A 16,130-nucleotide genomic window follows, 5' to 3' on the forward strand; every position below is an offset into this window, starting at 1 on the left:
CTTCCGTGGGGGGGGGGGGGAGAGCTTTCCCTAGCACTCCTTTATTCCATCTCCCCTCGCTCCTCCCTCAAATCCTGCTCCCTCTTCACTTTTTCCCTTTTTTGAAGTGCATTGTTCTCTTTGCTCAGGAAAGCCACTTACAGACACAAGCTGCGTCCCTTCCGTGGCCATGGTTTTGGCACCAAGTGAGGCACTGAACACAGTAGCAACTTGTTGCTCAAGTCCTTGGCAGACCTTAGGAGGCGGACGTTGAGTGCAAAAGGACAAAGACCAGAACCTTGACTGTAACCAGGGTGGGACTCAGGAGCCAGCAGACCAGAAGGCAGGCATTTTTTGGCCACAGAAACAAGTCAACAGGGGTGGGGCTTTCGGTCTAGCCCATCAGAAGAACCCAAACGTCCCCCGCTCTTCATTAATCCAGAACACAGAATTAAGGGCTACAAGATCAATTTCCCCTTGCTCTGTTTTTTTTAATCCATTACCCCCATTTCACTCAGAGGCCACACTGAAAGTTTTGTTCTACCAGAGTTTTAATGAGAAGCTTTGTACAGACACCTTGTCCTTAATATATATTATAAAAAAAATACAGAGATTATGGACACGGGGGAGATCTTCCCCATCACAGCCAGATGGTATCAACAGGAGCACATAAGCACCACACATAATGCTCCACTCATGCTCCCTTCAGGCTTTGGATGGAGTAAGTGAAACTACCCAGAGTCTGGGGGAGCAAGTGCAGCTAAAAGACAGCAGGACAGCCTTAGAGCACATGCTGAAATAGACCCAGCCAACCCTTGCCACCATGAAATGCTTCTGGCCCTGGTAGCCCAGCCCCAACTGCCTCCCCAGAGAGACAACTTTGTCTTCCTCTTCCTCCTCTCCTCCACCTGTGAGAAACAGTCAAGCAGCAGTATTGTTCTGGTAAGTTCACATCCAGTCTCTTTATTGGGGGGGGCAGGGGCACAGGGATAAAGAGAGTTAGCAGTCCACTCAAAAGCTATATCACTGAAGGGGGGTGCAGGACGGGGAAGGAGCAAATAATGGTGGATGAGCAGATCGCCCAAACCCATGCCCAGAAAGTGAGGGGAGGGGGCTCAGCTAGGCTGCCCCCAGCCCCATGAAAGACATGAGTGTACAGCAACCAGGTGGAGACTGGCCAGAACCACCAATATGCAGCAGGGGAATCATTCTTCTTTCTTGTCTCTTGGTCCATCGCAGGCCTCCTGGGAGAAACAAGGAGGGTGGGGGAACAACATGGCATTACATAAGAGGAGAATTATTTCATTCAACTGTATTTTTAAAGCCACGTTTTGGACAAGCCAGTGCAAAGTGGCTTAACACAGTTGCCTGTGTCACCACCCTCCATTTTACACGCTTTAGGGACAGTTGTCTTGTTTCCCCATGCTTCCCCCCCCCCCCTTTTCAAAAGCTGCAGCCGAGTAAAAAACACTGAATTCTGCAAGTGGTTTATTTTTGTGCTGGTAATGGGGAGGAGCCAGAAGTTATGCAGTGCACTAAGGGCCCCACGGCTCAAGCCACAGAACTCTCATTCCGTCATCCCCTTTGGCTTCTGAGAGGACAGCAAACACACACTTTCAGCCATGTGTTGCTGCCGTTATGGCCTGGAAATCAGCTTTAAGTGAAGATTCCCAGGAAACAAAATTCCTTATTGTCCTTTGCCACATGCTGCGCTTGTTACTTTTGCAGGATAAGGCAGACACATAGTTTTGGATTTGGAATTTCACAGAACTCTGCAGACAGCAGAGCAAGGTAGCAAGTGGACACTTTGCAGCAGAAAGCGAACTACAAGTCCATTGTCATTTCAGGCAGATAATAAGCAAGTCACAAGGCCTTGCATGCCCAAATGTACACAACAGATTTGACTCCCTGCTGGCCGATGACGCAATATCTCCATTCAAGCCATTGTCCTTTGTATTCTGCAAGGTCATAAGCTGCTCATTCTTAGGCACATCATTCAAGGCTGCTGCATTTGTTTTGCTTCTGTGCTGTACATGCCTAATGCTGGTCAGTGTGTGCAGCAGCCACATGAAATGCAGGTTCTGTGAATGTATTTCCACAGCAGCCAGTGGCGATTCCCTACCCTGACCAGTTAGGGATGCTCAAAAATCAAGGCTGTTTGCATGTTGAGAGAGGCCACCTTGTGAATTTATGGCTCAGGTGACTTCCCCATTCATAGCTCAGTCTTAGCCCCAGGCATCTTGAGACACACACACCTCCACAAATTCCACCAGGCTGAGCCACATGGCTGAAAGGATATCATCTTAGGTATAGCCCTGTTCTGCTACTCTACGCAGTAATGGCAACTTGAGGGGCAAATAGGCATTCTCAACAGTCCTTCTGAAAATACAGTTTTGCCTTAGCAGAAATGCTGCCCCCACCCCAGCCTCCACAGATGGCCAGGGACTTCAATGCAATTCTATCCTGTGCCCAAGTGCAGAGCTCAATTGTCTAGGAGGGACAGCAGCTGCAGTAGCAACATTCTGGCTCTCTGCCAACTAGCCAGCCCTTAGCACTGCAATCCTACCCAAGGATCTGCTTACACAGCCCAAGGAGGGGGAAGACCACCCAGCTCCCTACAGGAATGCAACCTGGAGGAAGCTGCCCAGAATGGCCACGAAGGCAAATAGCTGCATGAGCAAATCAAGCTAACAGCAGCTACGGCCCACGACACTCCAACCAAGCTAAGCAGAGGCCAGAAATCGCCAGCTAACACAGGTTCAGATATCGTCCTGGATTCTGCTGCCCATTCAGAATCCAGTCTTCCTCCTCCTCACCCTCCACCCTGCAAATTCTCCCTCTGAAGGGCTGCGGTAGTGCTCAACTTAAGTAGAGCAGAAAGGCCAATGCACCCCTAATTTTGATGTCTGGGCAAGATGCAGAGCAGTCTATCAGCACCCTGTACAGGGGACCATCATCCCTGACCTTTGGTGATGCTGGCTGGGGTTGAAGCTCAACAGTATCTAGAGCGAACCATGCCACGTACAGGGTGCTTTGGAGTATGATGGCAGCAAAGATGAAGAGCTGCGCGTGAAATATTAGCTCAGCAGGATACCTCACTGCAGAGAGGAGTTCCCACGCACTGCTTAGCATTTGCCATCACTTAGTTCTCCCCTCCCTTTGAAAATATGCTTCGAACAGAGTTCCCAAGACACCAGCCGAGAATGCTGCTGTTTGCACCCACACCTCCTCAACATGGCCTTCCCCATCCTGGTGCCTTCTAGAAGGCTGTGCTGAGGCTCATGGGAGGGCACCAGGTTGGGGAAGGCAGCCTTAAGGAAAGGCCAACATGAGAGCCTCCAATCACCACCCAGGAACAATGCTCAAGGGCATGTGAGTAGCTGGAAAGGTCCCTATCCTCCGCCTCCTCCTTGCAGGGCAAGGACATCTCTGCTTCCCTAGGTACCCAAAGGCACACTGGCCCTTCAGAAGCAGGAGGGTGCCATTCCTCAGCAGTGCAAGCCTGCAGAGCCATCAGAATAGCAACAACACTGAGATCCTATTTTTAAGCAGCTGGCAAGGCACACTGTTACTGAGTCTTGGCAGCCGGATCACACCAGCTCTGGGGAGGGGAGGGGGAAAGCAGGTGGTTGCAGCACACAGGCAAAGCCAAGACAGAGCTCAGTAAGGACTTGTGGGCTGAAGGGAGCATGGGGATGAGAAGGGATTGGAATGAGGATATTCAGAGCAACGCCCATTGCAATCCAGAAAGATGCTGCGTGGGGGGTAATTAAGCCCCGGAGGCAGGAGGCTTACTCAGCATGGGTTACAACAGAACCTTGAAACTTTTTTTATATATCATCCTAAGACTGAGAAAGAAGAGGCGGTTGCTGTCCCTGTCCAACCCACCCAAGCTCCACCATGGAGCAGAGAGCAAGCAAAACGCAGAAGACTCAGCTCATGTGAACTGTCTGGAGCCCAGTCAAGCCTTCCAAAACCACCCTCCCCAACTGCAAACTTCTAGAGCGGAAGGGAGAAGCCCTCGGTCACTAGCTATGGAAGAACTGTGCAAGCGATCAGGTGCATTCCCAAAGGGAGGCTTCCTGGAATGCCCAATGGTGACTAAGGTTGTGGACACACCATACAAATAAAGCACAGAGATCCCCTCAAAGAATCCTGGGAGCTGTAGTTTACTCCTCACAGAATTACGATTCCCAGTGCCGATGACAACCCACAGTCCCCAGGATGCTTTGGGGGAAGCCATGTGCTTTAAACGCAAGGTGTGTACGCAGCCTTGGATAACAGGAGGGGCTGGTTAAGCGTGGGAATTGGGAAGGGGGCCATCACAAGATTGTGACTGAAAGGAGGGGGGGATATTTTCCCAACTCCAAAGAACTGCCAGTAAGCTTCTGGAGAGGACAGTGACACACAGAGAAACATTCTCCTAAGATCTACTAGAAAATATCATTTGGTCCCAAAACAATAGTTGGGAGGCTGTTCCTGAGGTTTCCCACCTCTGATAACCAGGCCATAGCTGTCAACTTTCCCTTTTTTTGCAGGAAATTCCCTTATTCCAGTGCCGTTTCCTGCTGCTTCCCGGATTCTAAGATATCCCGTAGCCTGTCCCCGGGACAGGTGAGGCTGCTGATCCCTTATTTTCAAATCTGAAAGTTGACAGCTATGAACCAGACATCACTATCCCAGTCCCAAACTGCTGTTAATGAATTTGTATATAGTCCTTCACTCCTGAGTTTAAGTCCAGCCTGGGGAAAAGAAAAACATCCTCCACATCTTTGCAGGCAGTGCTGCCTCAAGTCTTGTTTTAAAACCCGAGCAGCGAGGGGCCCAGCCCCTTCCACACTTCCTTGAGGTGGTGCCAGGCCCAGCATTGTTCCTCCCCGCCCACCTGTTATCAGCTCCCAGGTGAGGCAGCGTCTTGTGACCTGCTGCTTACGTGCAGAGAGAAACGTGGAGGGTTGTTTACCGGGCAGGATTCCCAGGCGCTGCCAAGACCCTCCCCCTTGCTGGTTCTCCGCGAATGGGAGAGGCTGGAGTAAAAACCCGCAACCAAGGCTGGGCAGCTTCTCTCAGCCACTGTGTGCAGATTAGGTTACCCTGGCAACGAAAGCTGGATTATTTTTATACGTGTGTGTGTGTGTATGCTGTGTTTGTTGTGGGCTGGCCATTTAAACCTAGCCAACCAGTGACACAGGGTAGGAGAGAAGGCGGGTCTGCGGCAGAAGGCAGCTGTAATCCAACAGATTCAAAGCCCTCCCTTAAGAATGCAGAAAGAACCTTCATTAATGTACCAAAGCAACTCATCAACATAATCACACACACGCACACCCAAAAAACAAAAGACCGACTACTCCTTTCTTCCTGCCACAGGGGTAGCGACTTTCGGGGGACCCTGAGAAGGGGGAGGTTCAGAAGCACCCACTGCATGCACACATGTGAAAGCTCCTGCAACACATTCAAGGACTGGAAGGATGTATGTTCTTGAAGGTAGAGACTGTCAGCAACAAGATTCCAGAACTTGTGGAAGGCTCCTGCTAACTTTTAAGGATATCTGATGCACAGTCAAAAGGTTTGGGGTGCAAGGGGTGGGGGTGGGGGAAGAGAGCACACCCCTGAGGAGGTAATCATGGGTTGTAGGACTAGAAGCAGCAGGGACACAGCTCCTGCTTTCCCTGAAAGCTTAAACAACGGCAAGACACACATTTATTTTCAGTTACAGCTGAAACTTCAGAAGACTCCTCAGCTGCCCTCATCTGGAGGAAGATTTGTTCACAAAACTGGCTTTGCCCAGCGGGAGTGACCATGCTGGACTCACCGCCTCACATACAGCTGAAATCCAACAAGGAACAAAACACAGGGCAAGAAAAAAGGAGGTCCTATTTGGGATGCCTCCCTCTCAACCATTGTAAGGGCCGACCACAGCCGAAACCTTACTTCTCGAGAGTCACCCCATTCTTCCCTATTTATGCATTCTGGTAACTGGGAAGCCACCTCTCTTTCAAGGAAGAATGTCCACAGGACACTCAAGTGAAGGCTGGAATGAGGAGCCCCCCCAAAAAAAAAGCTGGGGAAAAGAGGAAGACCAAGAAGCTTCCTTCTCTTAAAACCAAGCAGATGGGCCTTCTGCAACCAGGTGTCCCCAGATCTTCTTGGGGTCCCACCAGCCGTAACCAGCCTGGCCAATGGTTAGGGATGATGGGCACTGTAGTCCAACAATATCTGAAGGACACCAGACTGGGGAAGGCTGGCATCGACGACCCTCACATTCCCAGAGCAGCCACAGTACTCATGGGACAAACACTCTTTTTTCTTTTTTTAAAGGATTTTTGAGCCCCAAACCCCTCATCACACCACCACCACTGCCTTCTTCTTGCCCTGCCCTAGAACACAAACACCACTGCTCTTCCTGGAGCAAGACACCAACTCAAGCTGGAACCCGTGGAAGCCAGGGAGAGGACCGGTTTTTAGAGTTTTGGAATAGTCCAGCCAGATACACATGCAGATGCCAGCCAGGCCCCTCTTGACTCCCTCCCACCTCAGAACAGATATTTGCAACCCCACTTCCCTCCCCTGGCACCTGGAGCTTGGTGTGTTCATGCATCAGTCTGTCATACTCCTTGGTCAGTCCTTCGGCCTGTTTGCGCATAGCCAGGGCCTCGTTCTCTGCCTTTTCCAGGGCTAGGGGGTAAAGGAGGAAGAAAAGCACAGGTCAGAGCAATCTCTACACATCCCAACTGACCCAGATAATCAGGCAATTGCAAGCCAAGTCACATGAATGTGTCTGTGTGTAAAAAATGGATCACTGCAGATCCTGGTTTTCCAGGAATAGAAAACCACAGACTTTTGGATCAGAGGAGGAGCTGTGATCTTCCACCAAGTTCATTCCTCTGACTTCCAACTCCATGAAAGGACTGAGGTGAGTAGTTTGATTTCTAGAACTTACTTAATAAAATTTGTATGCCTGCCTTGATCCAAAGGTCATAGGACAGTTTACAAAGTAACTTATGGCTGCAGCCATGTTCCCATCAGCTGTGGCTATCAAATGAGGATGCTATAAAGCTTAGCCACTTATTTCCCTCTTGGTCTTCAAAACTGAGATCACTGGACAATAAGCTAGGCTGCTTCTCAATTGCCACTTTGCCCACTGCAGGGTTTGTGCTTGACCACCAGCATAGACAGAATTTTAAAAAGTAACGCTCAAAGACATGGATGGTGGTTCTAGAGTGTAATTAGTACTAGGCAAGCCTGAAATAACTGATTGGATCATGTCACCACAAGCACATTTCAACTATTCTCAATAAGCTCTCATCCAAATTTTTGTTCTGAATTAGGACTGTGCTCCCTGGTCCAAATCACCTCTAACATTCACTAGTGTTTTACTGCGGGAGCGGAGAACCAGAACCCTAACCCAAACAATTCCCTGAGTCACTTCCAGTTCTGCTTCTTAAGATTCCTACAACCTATCATGGGAGGGGAACCTCCAGCCCACACAACAGAGCCACCAGAGGCCCTAATTGGGCCCACAGGGTAGTTTCTGCCACACCTGGAATCACCTATGACTTCAGGTGTGGTGCAGGTAAAGCCGTATCTGCAAAGGAACAATTGGGAGCCCAAAGGTGCACTCTCAGTTGCTCCTTGGCAAGAGGAGCTTGCATTCAGGGCCTTTTGCATGTTGGCCATCAACGGCACAGCAGAGTTTTCCAAGCAGAGCCAATCTGTGCCGAAAGTCGAGCTCGTGGTCAGCGCTGAATTTAAATTTAGTGTGCCAAGTGCAAGCCCCTCTGGGACCAGATCCATTCTGAAGCTTGCATTTGGCGCCAAATGCAAGCTGCACTTCCTGCGCTTCAAGGCTCCGGATGCAGACAGTCAGAGCGCAACTGGCGCACGTCCCACGATAGCATTAGCATCACTGGAAGAGAGAGACACCCAAGGCTGGTTTCTATCAGATGCAGACCTAAAAGGCTTGAGGCTCCTTAAGGAAGACTCAGAGAATATTGGGAAGATGCTCCTTCCTTCACTTTCCTCACTGGCTTCAAATAGCACATAGTTAAGCTATTGAATTCTTTCCCCTGAGAAGTAGTGATGGCTACAATCTTGGACAGCCTTAAAAGAGGATCAGGCAAGTTTGTGGCGGATCAGCCTATCCCTGACTGCTAGCCATCATGGCCATTTCACTTCCATTGCCAGTTGCTGGAAATCACAATAGGGGAGAGGGCTGCTGCTGCACCCAGGTCCCGCTTGCAGGCGTCCCACAGGCATCTGGATGGCCACTGAGAGAACAGGATGCTGGAAAAAATGGGCCATTGGCCTGATCCAGCACATGGGACACTTCCCTCGTGGAGGACCACCGTGCTAAAGAAACAGAGAGCTTCTGGGCCAGAAGAACAAGTTGTGCCAAATTTGGCAGCTTTTCTGTGGCTTAACAATGAGCACCATTTGGGTGTTAGACTGGAGAGAAGGAACACAACGCAGCACCCCTTATAACAGCTATAAAAAAGAGGGCACACTGGAAGAAGAGACAAGAGATCAGTTCAACCCAGGCATGCCCAGCCAAACACCCCCTGCACCCCCCAAAGAAAGAAATCTGAGCCACAAAATAATAATTCAAGAACCTTAAAAAAATCAACCAACTTAAAAGGTATATTGAGCACTTCTTGTGTGCCTGGTGTTGCACACTACACAACCAATTACAGTCCTGCCTGGCCACTGTGCCATTCACATGGGAAGGGGGAGTCAAAGAGAAGCTGGGAATGTTACACAAGCCCACCAAGAACTGAGAAGGTCGGAAGGGCAATTGACACCCAAAACTTCCCAGCTCCAGGATTCCTCCAGCACTGATGTCAACCCCTCTAGTTTGCCAGCTCTGGAAATGAGCCCTGGAGAAGCTGCTCAGACTGGTTGATACTGCAACTGAGAACTGGAGCCCCCCCCCCCCCTGTGTGTGTGGTTTTTTTTCCAAACACATGCAGCATGAGGGGAGAGAGTATCCCATTATGCCATTGCAAGGTTTCAGAGTAGTGTGCAAAGACCCTGCCCTGCTACCCTAAAAAAGCTTGCAACGTTTATTTGGAGTTGGAGTTGTATTGGAGTTGGAGTTCTTTTCACACACAGAATTGGTTTTAAATTGTTTGCGTATCTACTATACAAACAATTATAGTAGACGTACAAACAATTTTCTTGGAGGACACCTGGAAAATCATTTGTCTGCTTCCTATGCATCTGGACACTGGATTACGTAATCCAATTTTGCATTATGGTTCTTGAGGTCAAGTAACGGGTTTTTCATCTATCGGATGCCAATCTGAATCAAGATGGCAGGCTGAATCTTACAAAACAGTGTGGATTTTAACCACTGATTTCAAAATTGCACTCATTTTGATGATGTTTCTTAGCATTCCCAATCATTGTTGGGTATGAGCTTGCCAGTATAAAATACCGTATTTTTCGCCCCATAGGATGCACTTTTTCCCCTCCAAAAATAAAGGGGAAATGTGTATGTGTCTTATGGGGCGAATGCAGGCTTTCGCTGAAGCCTGGAGAGCGAGAGGCATTGGTGCGCACCGACCCCTCTCGCTCTCCAGGCTTCAGGAAGCTATCCGCAAGCCTTGCAAGCCCGGTGGGAGTTCCCGTGGGCTCACAAGGCTTGCGGGCAGCAGCCTGCAGCCCCCGCGAGTGTCTGCAAGCCTTGCGCGCCCGGCAGGAGGTCCCGCCGGGTGCGCGAGGCTTGGGGCGGCAGCCTGTCGCCCGAAGCACGGGGAGCCCTCCGGAGGGTACCCCGTGCTTCGGGCAGGTGAGCGCAAGGCTTGGGGCGGCAGCCAGGACGGGGGGGGGGGGATAATTTTTTTTTATTCATTTCCCCCCAAAAAACGAGGTGCGTCCTATGGGCCGGTGTGCCCTATAGGACGAAAAATACAGTAGTTTACATACAGAATTGTTTGATTGTCTTTACTGCGAAATCGGATCAAGATATTTTATGGGAAGCAATTCATCAATTGAATCAAAGAAATAAATAAATACATTTGACTGTGGAAGAGACACAGGGAGAGGAGGGAAGGGTTTAGCAGTGGTGAAGTATGGCGCCAACAGCACCAAACAGCAGCATTCCCTTCCCACTAAGTGACTGTGCTCTCACACATCTCCCACCCATTCCAGTGGGGCTTATGCAGGAGAACTTTCCACTTGACTGTGCGCCACAACTCAGAGCAGCATCACCTACACTGCTGCCAGAATCAACCACTTCGCAGGAGGCTACCTGGGACCAATGTGAGCAAGTGCTGCTACATCAGCCTATGCTGCATGTCAACTGGGACAGGAGAGACAGGAAGGGGGAATTTGTGGTTCTGCTGGACTCCCACCATTCCTGGGCATTGGGCATCAGGCTGGGACTGATGGGAGCTGTGACAAAGAAGGTGTAAATAAGTCCGAAACCTGCCAGTGTGTGCAGTGCCCAAACATTCAGATTTGAAGACCTGAGTGCACCAATTAGTGGTCCCCATCATCATTTCCCTTTTCAATAACTAAAGAGACCAATTTCAAAGTTGGACATTGTTTTGTAGGGCAAGGAAAACAGCATCCTCACAACTATAGCGAACCAAAGTGTTTACAAACAAACTCTTCAGGGCTTGGTCCATCTATTCCCAAAGTCTGATGCCAAGTGAAGTATTTTTAAGCAGGAGGGGGGGGGACAGAATTCTGAGATTGTACATGAGGAAGGCGCATGGCTGTACAGTTCTAGAAGTATAAATAGATGGTGTATCACCCTTTCGTCGGCATCTAGCCCGGATGATCCAGCTGTACACAACTGGGATGTGGGGGGGAGAGGGATAGTCCAGGGTCTCTAATAGGTCATGCCCTTTCCCTATAAGTTACTGGGCAGTGGCATCTACCACACAAGGTCATTTTACAGCCAGGACTGGAGGGGGCATGCGCTAAACATACTCCACCAAGTCTCTCACCTTTCTTTGTGGAGGCCAGCTCATCCTTCAGTTTTTTCACTTCACCCTGCAGTGCTTTACTCTCTTCTTCACCTCCAGCGCCTTTGGTGTCCAGATCTGTTATTTTCACCCCTGCTTGCTGCAGTTGCTGAATGAGAAGAAGGAGAGAAGGTTAGAGGACACAGGAGAAATCCATCCATCAATGAGAAATAGCTTGACACAAGACTTAATGTGTGTGTACAGACAAACCCCTGTCCTGTACATGGTCAGCTGGCTTTTCTCCTGACCCTTTCGCCTAACCTACCTTGCAAAACTTCAGTGTCAACCCATTTCTAGGACAATTGACACAGCCAAAAATACTAAATAGGCAAACCACTATTGCAGAATCCGAAGAAGCAATTTTGGGATTACTCTTTAGCTCAGAGACCAGGGGCGGCAGCAGGGAGAGGGAGAGGAGAGGAGAGGAGGCTGAGGGAATGCTCCACAAGGGAGGGTGTTTGAAAAAGGGTGAGAGGCTGCCAGCACTGCAGACAAGGAGTGACATAAATGGGCTCCTGAGCCCCACAGGTGTGCTACAGAAAGAATGCAGTTGTTTAAGGGAGCCATAGACTCAGAAAGGTTGAAAACTTCTGCTCTAAAGGGATGGTCAGCATGACATTCAGAGGTCTACAATTTCCCTTGGCATGGCAAACACACATCTGCTGAGCATGACAAGTCTCCGTGTTTCCTTCCAACCTGAGAGCTAGAAACCACGCAGAAACTGGTACCCATTTGATGCTGGGCTTCCCAAGAGGAGAAGAACTATAGTGACGATGCCCCTACCCCTCTCCTACTCTGAGGCTCAACCTTGGGCAAGGGGCAAAATCCCTGTCCTCATGCTTTGAAGGTCAAGGATTGGACCCTTCCTGCTGCAGTAATGCATGGCTTAGCAACCAAGTCATCAAGTATGCAGAGCCATCAAGTTTGCAAACACAGATGCAGTGGTTTAGCATTGGGGGGGGGGTCCACAGGGGCAGATGTCCTGGGCACAAAATTTCAACACCAGATGCTGCCTCATTACAGCTGCATGCTTCCATCACTGGGCTCCACTGAAAATGGCTTTTCCATGCGATTCAGGAAGTGACCTCTCCAGATAATGGAATGACTCTACATCTCTCTGTGATCCCCTGGGTGACACGGATGCCGTTAGGCAGCTGAATGCACATGCATCCATTTCCCTCCTTCCCACCCACCCCTGTGCGTGGCCCCAGGCACTGGCAACCCATGCTACACCACTGCACAAACAATCCTCATATGAGAATGGGGAAGCTCAGAGTGAGGCCTGCCAAAGACCAACCAAGAAGCTCATGGATGAAGCAAGATTTGACCTGGGCTCTACCTATTGGAGGACCCTGGGCAATTTCATTTTTACACAACAAAGTGCCCCATTTGAAATACCTATACCTTGCTTTATAGCCCAGAGATGCTCTCAAGAAGTGGCTTACGAAAGTTTTTCAACTAGGATGATTTAGGCTCTCGCCCTTTTCTATTGCCAGGCAGCAGCTCCCACCAAAACCCTTTTGCCTCCAAGGAGCAGGGAGACAGCTGCCTCTTGCACACAGCCTGTGGTTGGATTAGCTGAGACTCGCCTGCCATGTTCCACAAACTTCCCAGCCACCTCATATCCATCCTATCACTTTCTCCCTTTTTTGATGCATACGAAATGCCACCCTGAATCCTGTCGTTCTCCTAACATTTCTTACTTTGGAAAAATCCCTGAAGGAAAGTATCCCATAATAACCAGTCAAACAATAGGCATACTGCCTACACACCCCTGGAAATGCCAACCGTGAGTGTATAAAACAACGGATGTTGCTTCTGGGCAGTGCAAAGGGAGCTGGATAAGCCCAGGACAGAAAAGGAGACATTTTACTAGGCAAAGAGAAGCCTGAGATTTTGGAAGGGAGAAATGGCTGCTGAAAAGACAAGGCATGGGGGCGTGAGGAGGAGAATCTTTCATCCTCAAACTGAGCCTCCGGGGGGGGGGGGGGCGGTTTGCATAAGCTTTCTCCAATCATGGTTCGTCTTATATGAGAAGAAGCAGTTGTGATTGCAAGCACTGGCATGACAAGCACAAAAGCGACAGCCTGACATTAGCAATGCTATGTATAGAAAAAATGTTATACAAGACCTTCAGAGCAGCAGAGATGCCCAAGCCTGTGGCGCACGACACGACAGCAACTGAAGCTGGGTGGAAAATCAGCACAGACCAGAATGAAGCGCTTCTTCACACAGAACAGTTAAAACTGTGGAATCCGCTACCACAAGGTGTTTTGACAGCCACCAACCTGGGTGGTTTTAAAAGACAAGTTCATGGAGAATGGAGCCTATCAAAGCCACAATGTCTACGTTCTGCCTCCACTGACACAGGCAGTGAGCCAGGCGCCCAGAGAGGCTGCTGCTGTGCGGCCCGGTCCTGCTTTTGGACTTCCAAAAAGCATCTGGTTGTGAGATCATCAGCATTTCATTTTTATGCCGCTTTTCCACAGTTAAAAACAATGGTCAAGGCGGCTGACAACATGACAAGATTTACATAATTACAAAAGTCATAAACAATAAATACAGTGGTACCTCGGGTTAAGTACTTAATTCGTTCCAGAGGTCTGTTCTTAACCTGAAACTGTTCTTAACCTGAAGCACCACTTTAGCTAATGGGGCCTCCTGCTGCTGCCACGCTGTCGGAGCACAATATCTGTTCTCATCCTGAAGCAAAGTTCTTAACCTGAAGCACTATTTCTGGGTTAGCAGTCTGTAACCTGAAGCGTATGTAACCTGAAGCATATGTAACCCGAGGTACCACTGTAAACCACATCAAAAATGCACAACCAAATGGAAAACAATTTCCACATAAATAAAAATCTAAAACTAAGATTACAGCATTAATATCAGTTTGAAATGACATAGGTAAAAAATAACAGCAATTAAAAAAAGAAAAACGGAGCCCTCTCTGCCCAGCAGCAGCGCCAGCAGTCCTTTATGGAGCCCGTCAAGCGCCGCCCTAGGCCAGTTGGTGAGTGGCAGGACTGGGGCCCTCAGGCACTGAGCAGGGGAGTCCTCCTGGGTAGCCTGATCCAGCAAGGCTATTCTTAATGCCCTTAAGTGTGTTTATATCCTATGCCCTCCATTTCCGGAAACCCCTTGCTTCTCTCCACTGCTCAAGTAAAAGGGACCAAACCTTTAGTGGCGCAGGCGCTGCCCTGTGGAACTCCTTGCCAGTAGATGTTTCGCAGGAACTAGCCCATAGGTCTTTTGAAAACCATACCATTCTAAGCCAGATCTTTGTAATATGAATTCTCTTTTTTAACAAATCAGGGTTTACTGGTGTTTTATCTGTGTTTATGCTTTCATGGACATTTTGTTGATTTTATTCTCATGTTGTATACCACATTTCTCTCTCTCTCTCTATATATATATATATTTATACGCACACACAGAGAGAGAAAGAGATTCAAAATACACAAATATTCAACTGTGTCGCACATACAACTGCTCCATTGCCACTTCAAGGGCCACTGGATCGCCTTTCACAGAAGTTACAACATGCATGGATTCTTAAATTCAAACTGCTTTCAAAATGGCAACCTAAAAATATCCTCCCTCGTGTTCTGCAGCCGTTATATGGAGACGTAGAAAGTGTGCATCTGCTCATTCCTGTGTTTTGCAGGATGACACTATTCCGTCAACCAACTTCAAAGGCTGTGTATTTATTTGCTTCCCACCAGCTACAACACATTATTCCAGCTCTCCTGTGACAATCTGAAAAAGTAGAAATCCTTCAATGGTATATAACTGCACGTCTGTGGTAGATCACTGGCTCCCCCCCCCCAAGAAGTTCAACTACTTTTGCTCCTCTAAAAAAAAGCTCAACATTTTTGCCAAAACAGGGGCCCCCTCTTCCCTTCCTAAAAAAGGGCCTTCCTTCCTAAAAAAAAAAGTCAACAACTTTGACCTGCACCACCTCAAAAATGGGGGTAGTCTTTGTGAGTAGATCACAGTCTCCTGGGAGTTGGCCACCCCTGCTATAGGCGATGTCCAACCTCAATCATGCTCAGAGTAACCCACTGAAATCAATGGAAGCTTATGTCATTGAATTTGTTGGTATTAATAATAATAATAATAATAATAATAATAATAATAATAATAATAAATTTTATTTATATCCCGCCCTCCCCAGCCGAAGCCGGGCTCAGGGCGGCTAACAACAATAAAACAGTACAAAAGTACAACATAAACAACATTCTAAAATCATTCATTATAAAAATTAATTAATTAATTAAGCTTTGAATTCACACATCAATGTGAGAGCCAGTGTGGTGTAGTGGTTAAGAGCGGTGGACTCGTAATCTGGTGAACCAGGTTTGATTCTCTGCTCCTCCACATGCAGCTGCCGGGTGACCTTGGGCCAGTCACACTTCTCTGAAGTTTCCCAGCCTCACTCGCCTCACAGACAAAATAAAAAAATTCCTTCCAGTAGCACCTTAAAGACCAACTTCTTCAGATATCTGAAGAAGTGTGCATGCACACGAAAGCTCATACCAAGAACTAACTTAGTTGGTCTTTAAGGTGCTACTGGAAGGAATTTTTTTATTTTGACTATGGCAGACCAACACGGCTACCTATCTGTAACTGGAACCATGGAAGTCACCTCACAGAGTGTTTGTTGTGGAGCAGGAAGGGAAAGGAGATTGTTAGCCGCTTTGAGACTCCTTAGGGTAGTGATAAAGCGGGATATCAAATCCAAGCTCTTCTTCTTCTACCAAGTAATTGGGGGCCAAAATGAAGGACACAGAATCTTTTGTTAAAACTCCCCTGCCTGGTTACCTTGAAGAGACTGACCTGCCACACCCAAGAAGGGGCTGTTTATAAAACTGCCTTAATCAAACAAGAATAGAAGTTCGACCAGTTCCCGTTGTCTTTAGAATACACAGTTCCCTCCAACTTGGCTGGCCTTAAGGAGCCAGGAATGTGGGCTGAGTACACACTACACATTGAAAGCACATGGCGTCCCCCAGAGTCCTGGGAACTGTAGCATAGCCCCTCACAGAGCTACAATTCCCAACACCCAGCACCTACAGTTCCCAATATTCTTTTTTTTGGGGGGTGGGGAGGAATCATGTGTACACAGCCAGTTTTTAGAGAAGCTTCTGCATTCACTTGATCCTCTTTGCACAGCCCTCCCAA

The 16,130-nt window shown here is 48.5% G+C and overlaps 1 protein-coding gene across 1 annotated transcript in view; it reads right to left on the reverse strand.

Annotated features, from left to right (window-relative positions):
- Nucleotides 1-512: 512 nt before the first annotated feature.
- The window catches only part of BCAP31 (B cell receptor associated protein 31), a 39,009-nt gene continuing 23,391 nt past the window's right edge, over nt 513-16,130 (reverse strand). Inside the window, exons 6-8 of the mRNA XM_083482848.1 lie at nt 10,932-11,058; nt 6,554-6,654; nt 513-1,223 (exon numbers count right to left, since the gene is read on the reverse strand). Coding sequence (XP_083338974.1) covers nt 1,185-1,223; nt 6,554-6,654; nt 10,932-11,058 — 267 coding nt within the window. The 3' untranslated portion in view covers nt 513-1,184. The remainder of the gene's footprint in view (nt 1,224-6,553; nt 6,655-10,931; nt 11,059-16,130) is intronic.

This window comes from Podarcis liolepis, assembly GCF_965112155.1.
Source record: "Podarcis liolepis genome assembly, chromosome: 17".
NCBI lineage: Eukaryota > Metazoa > Chordata > Lepidosauria > Squamata > Lacertidae > Podarcis > Podarcis liolepis.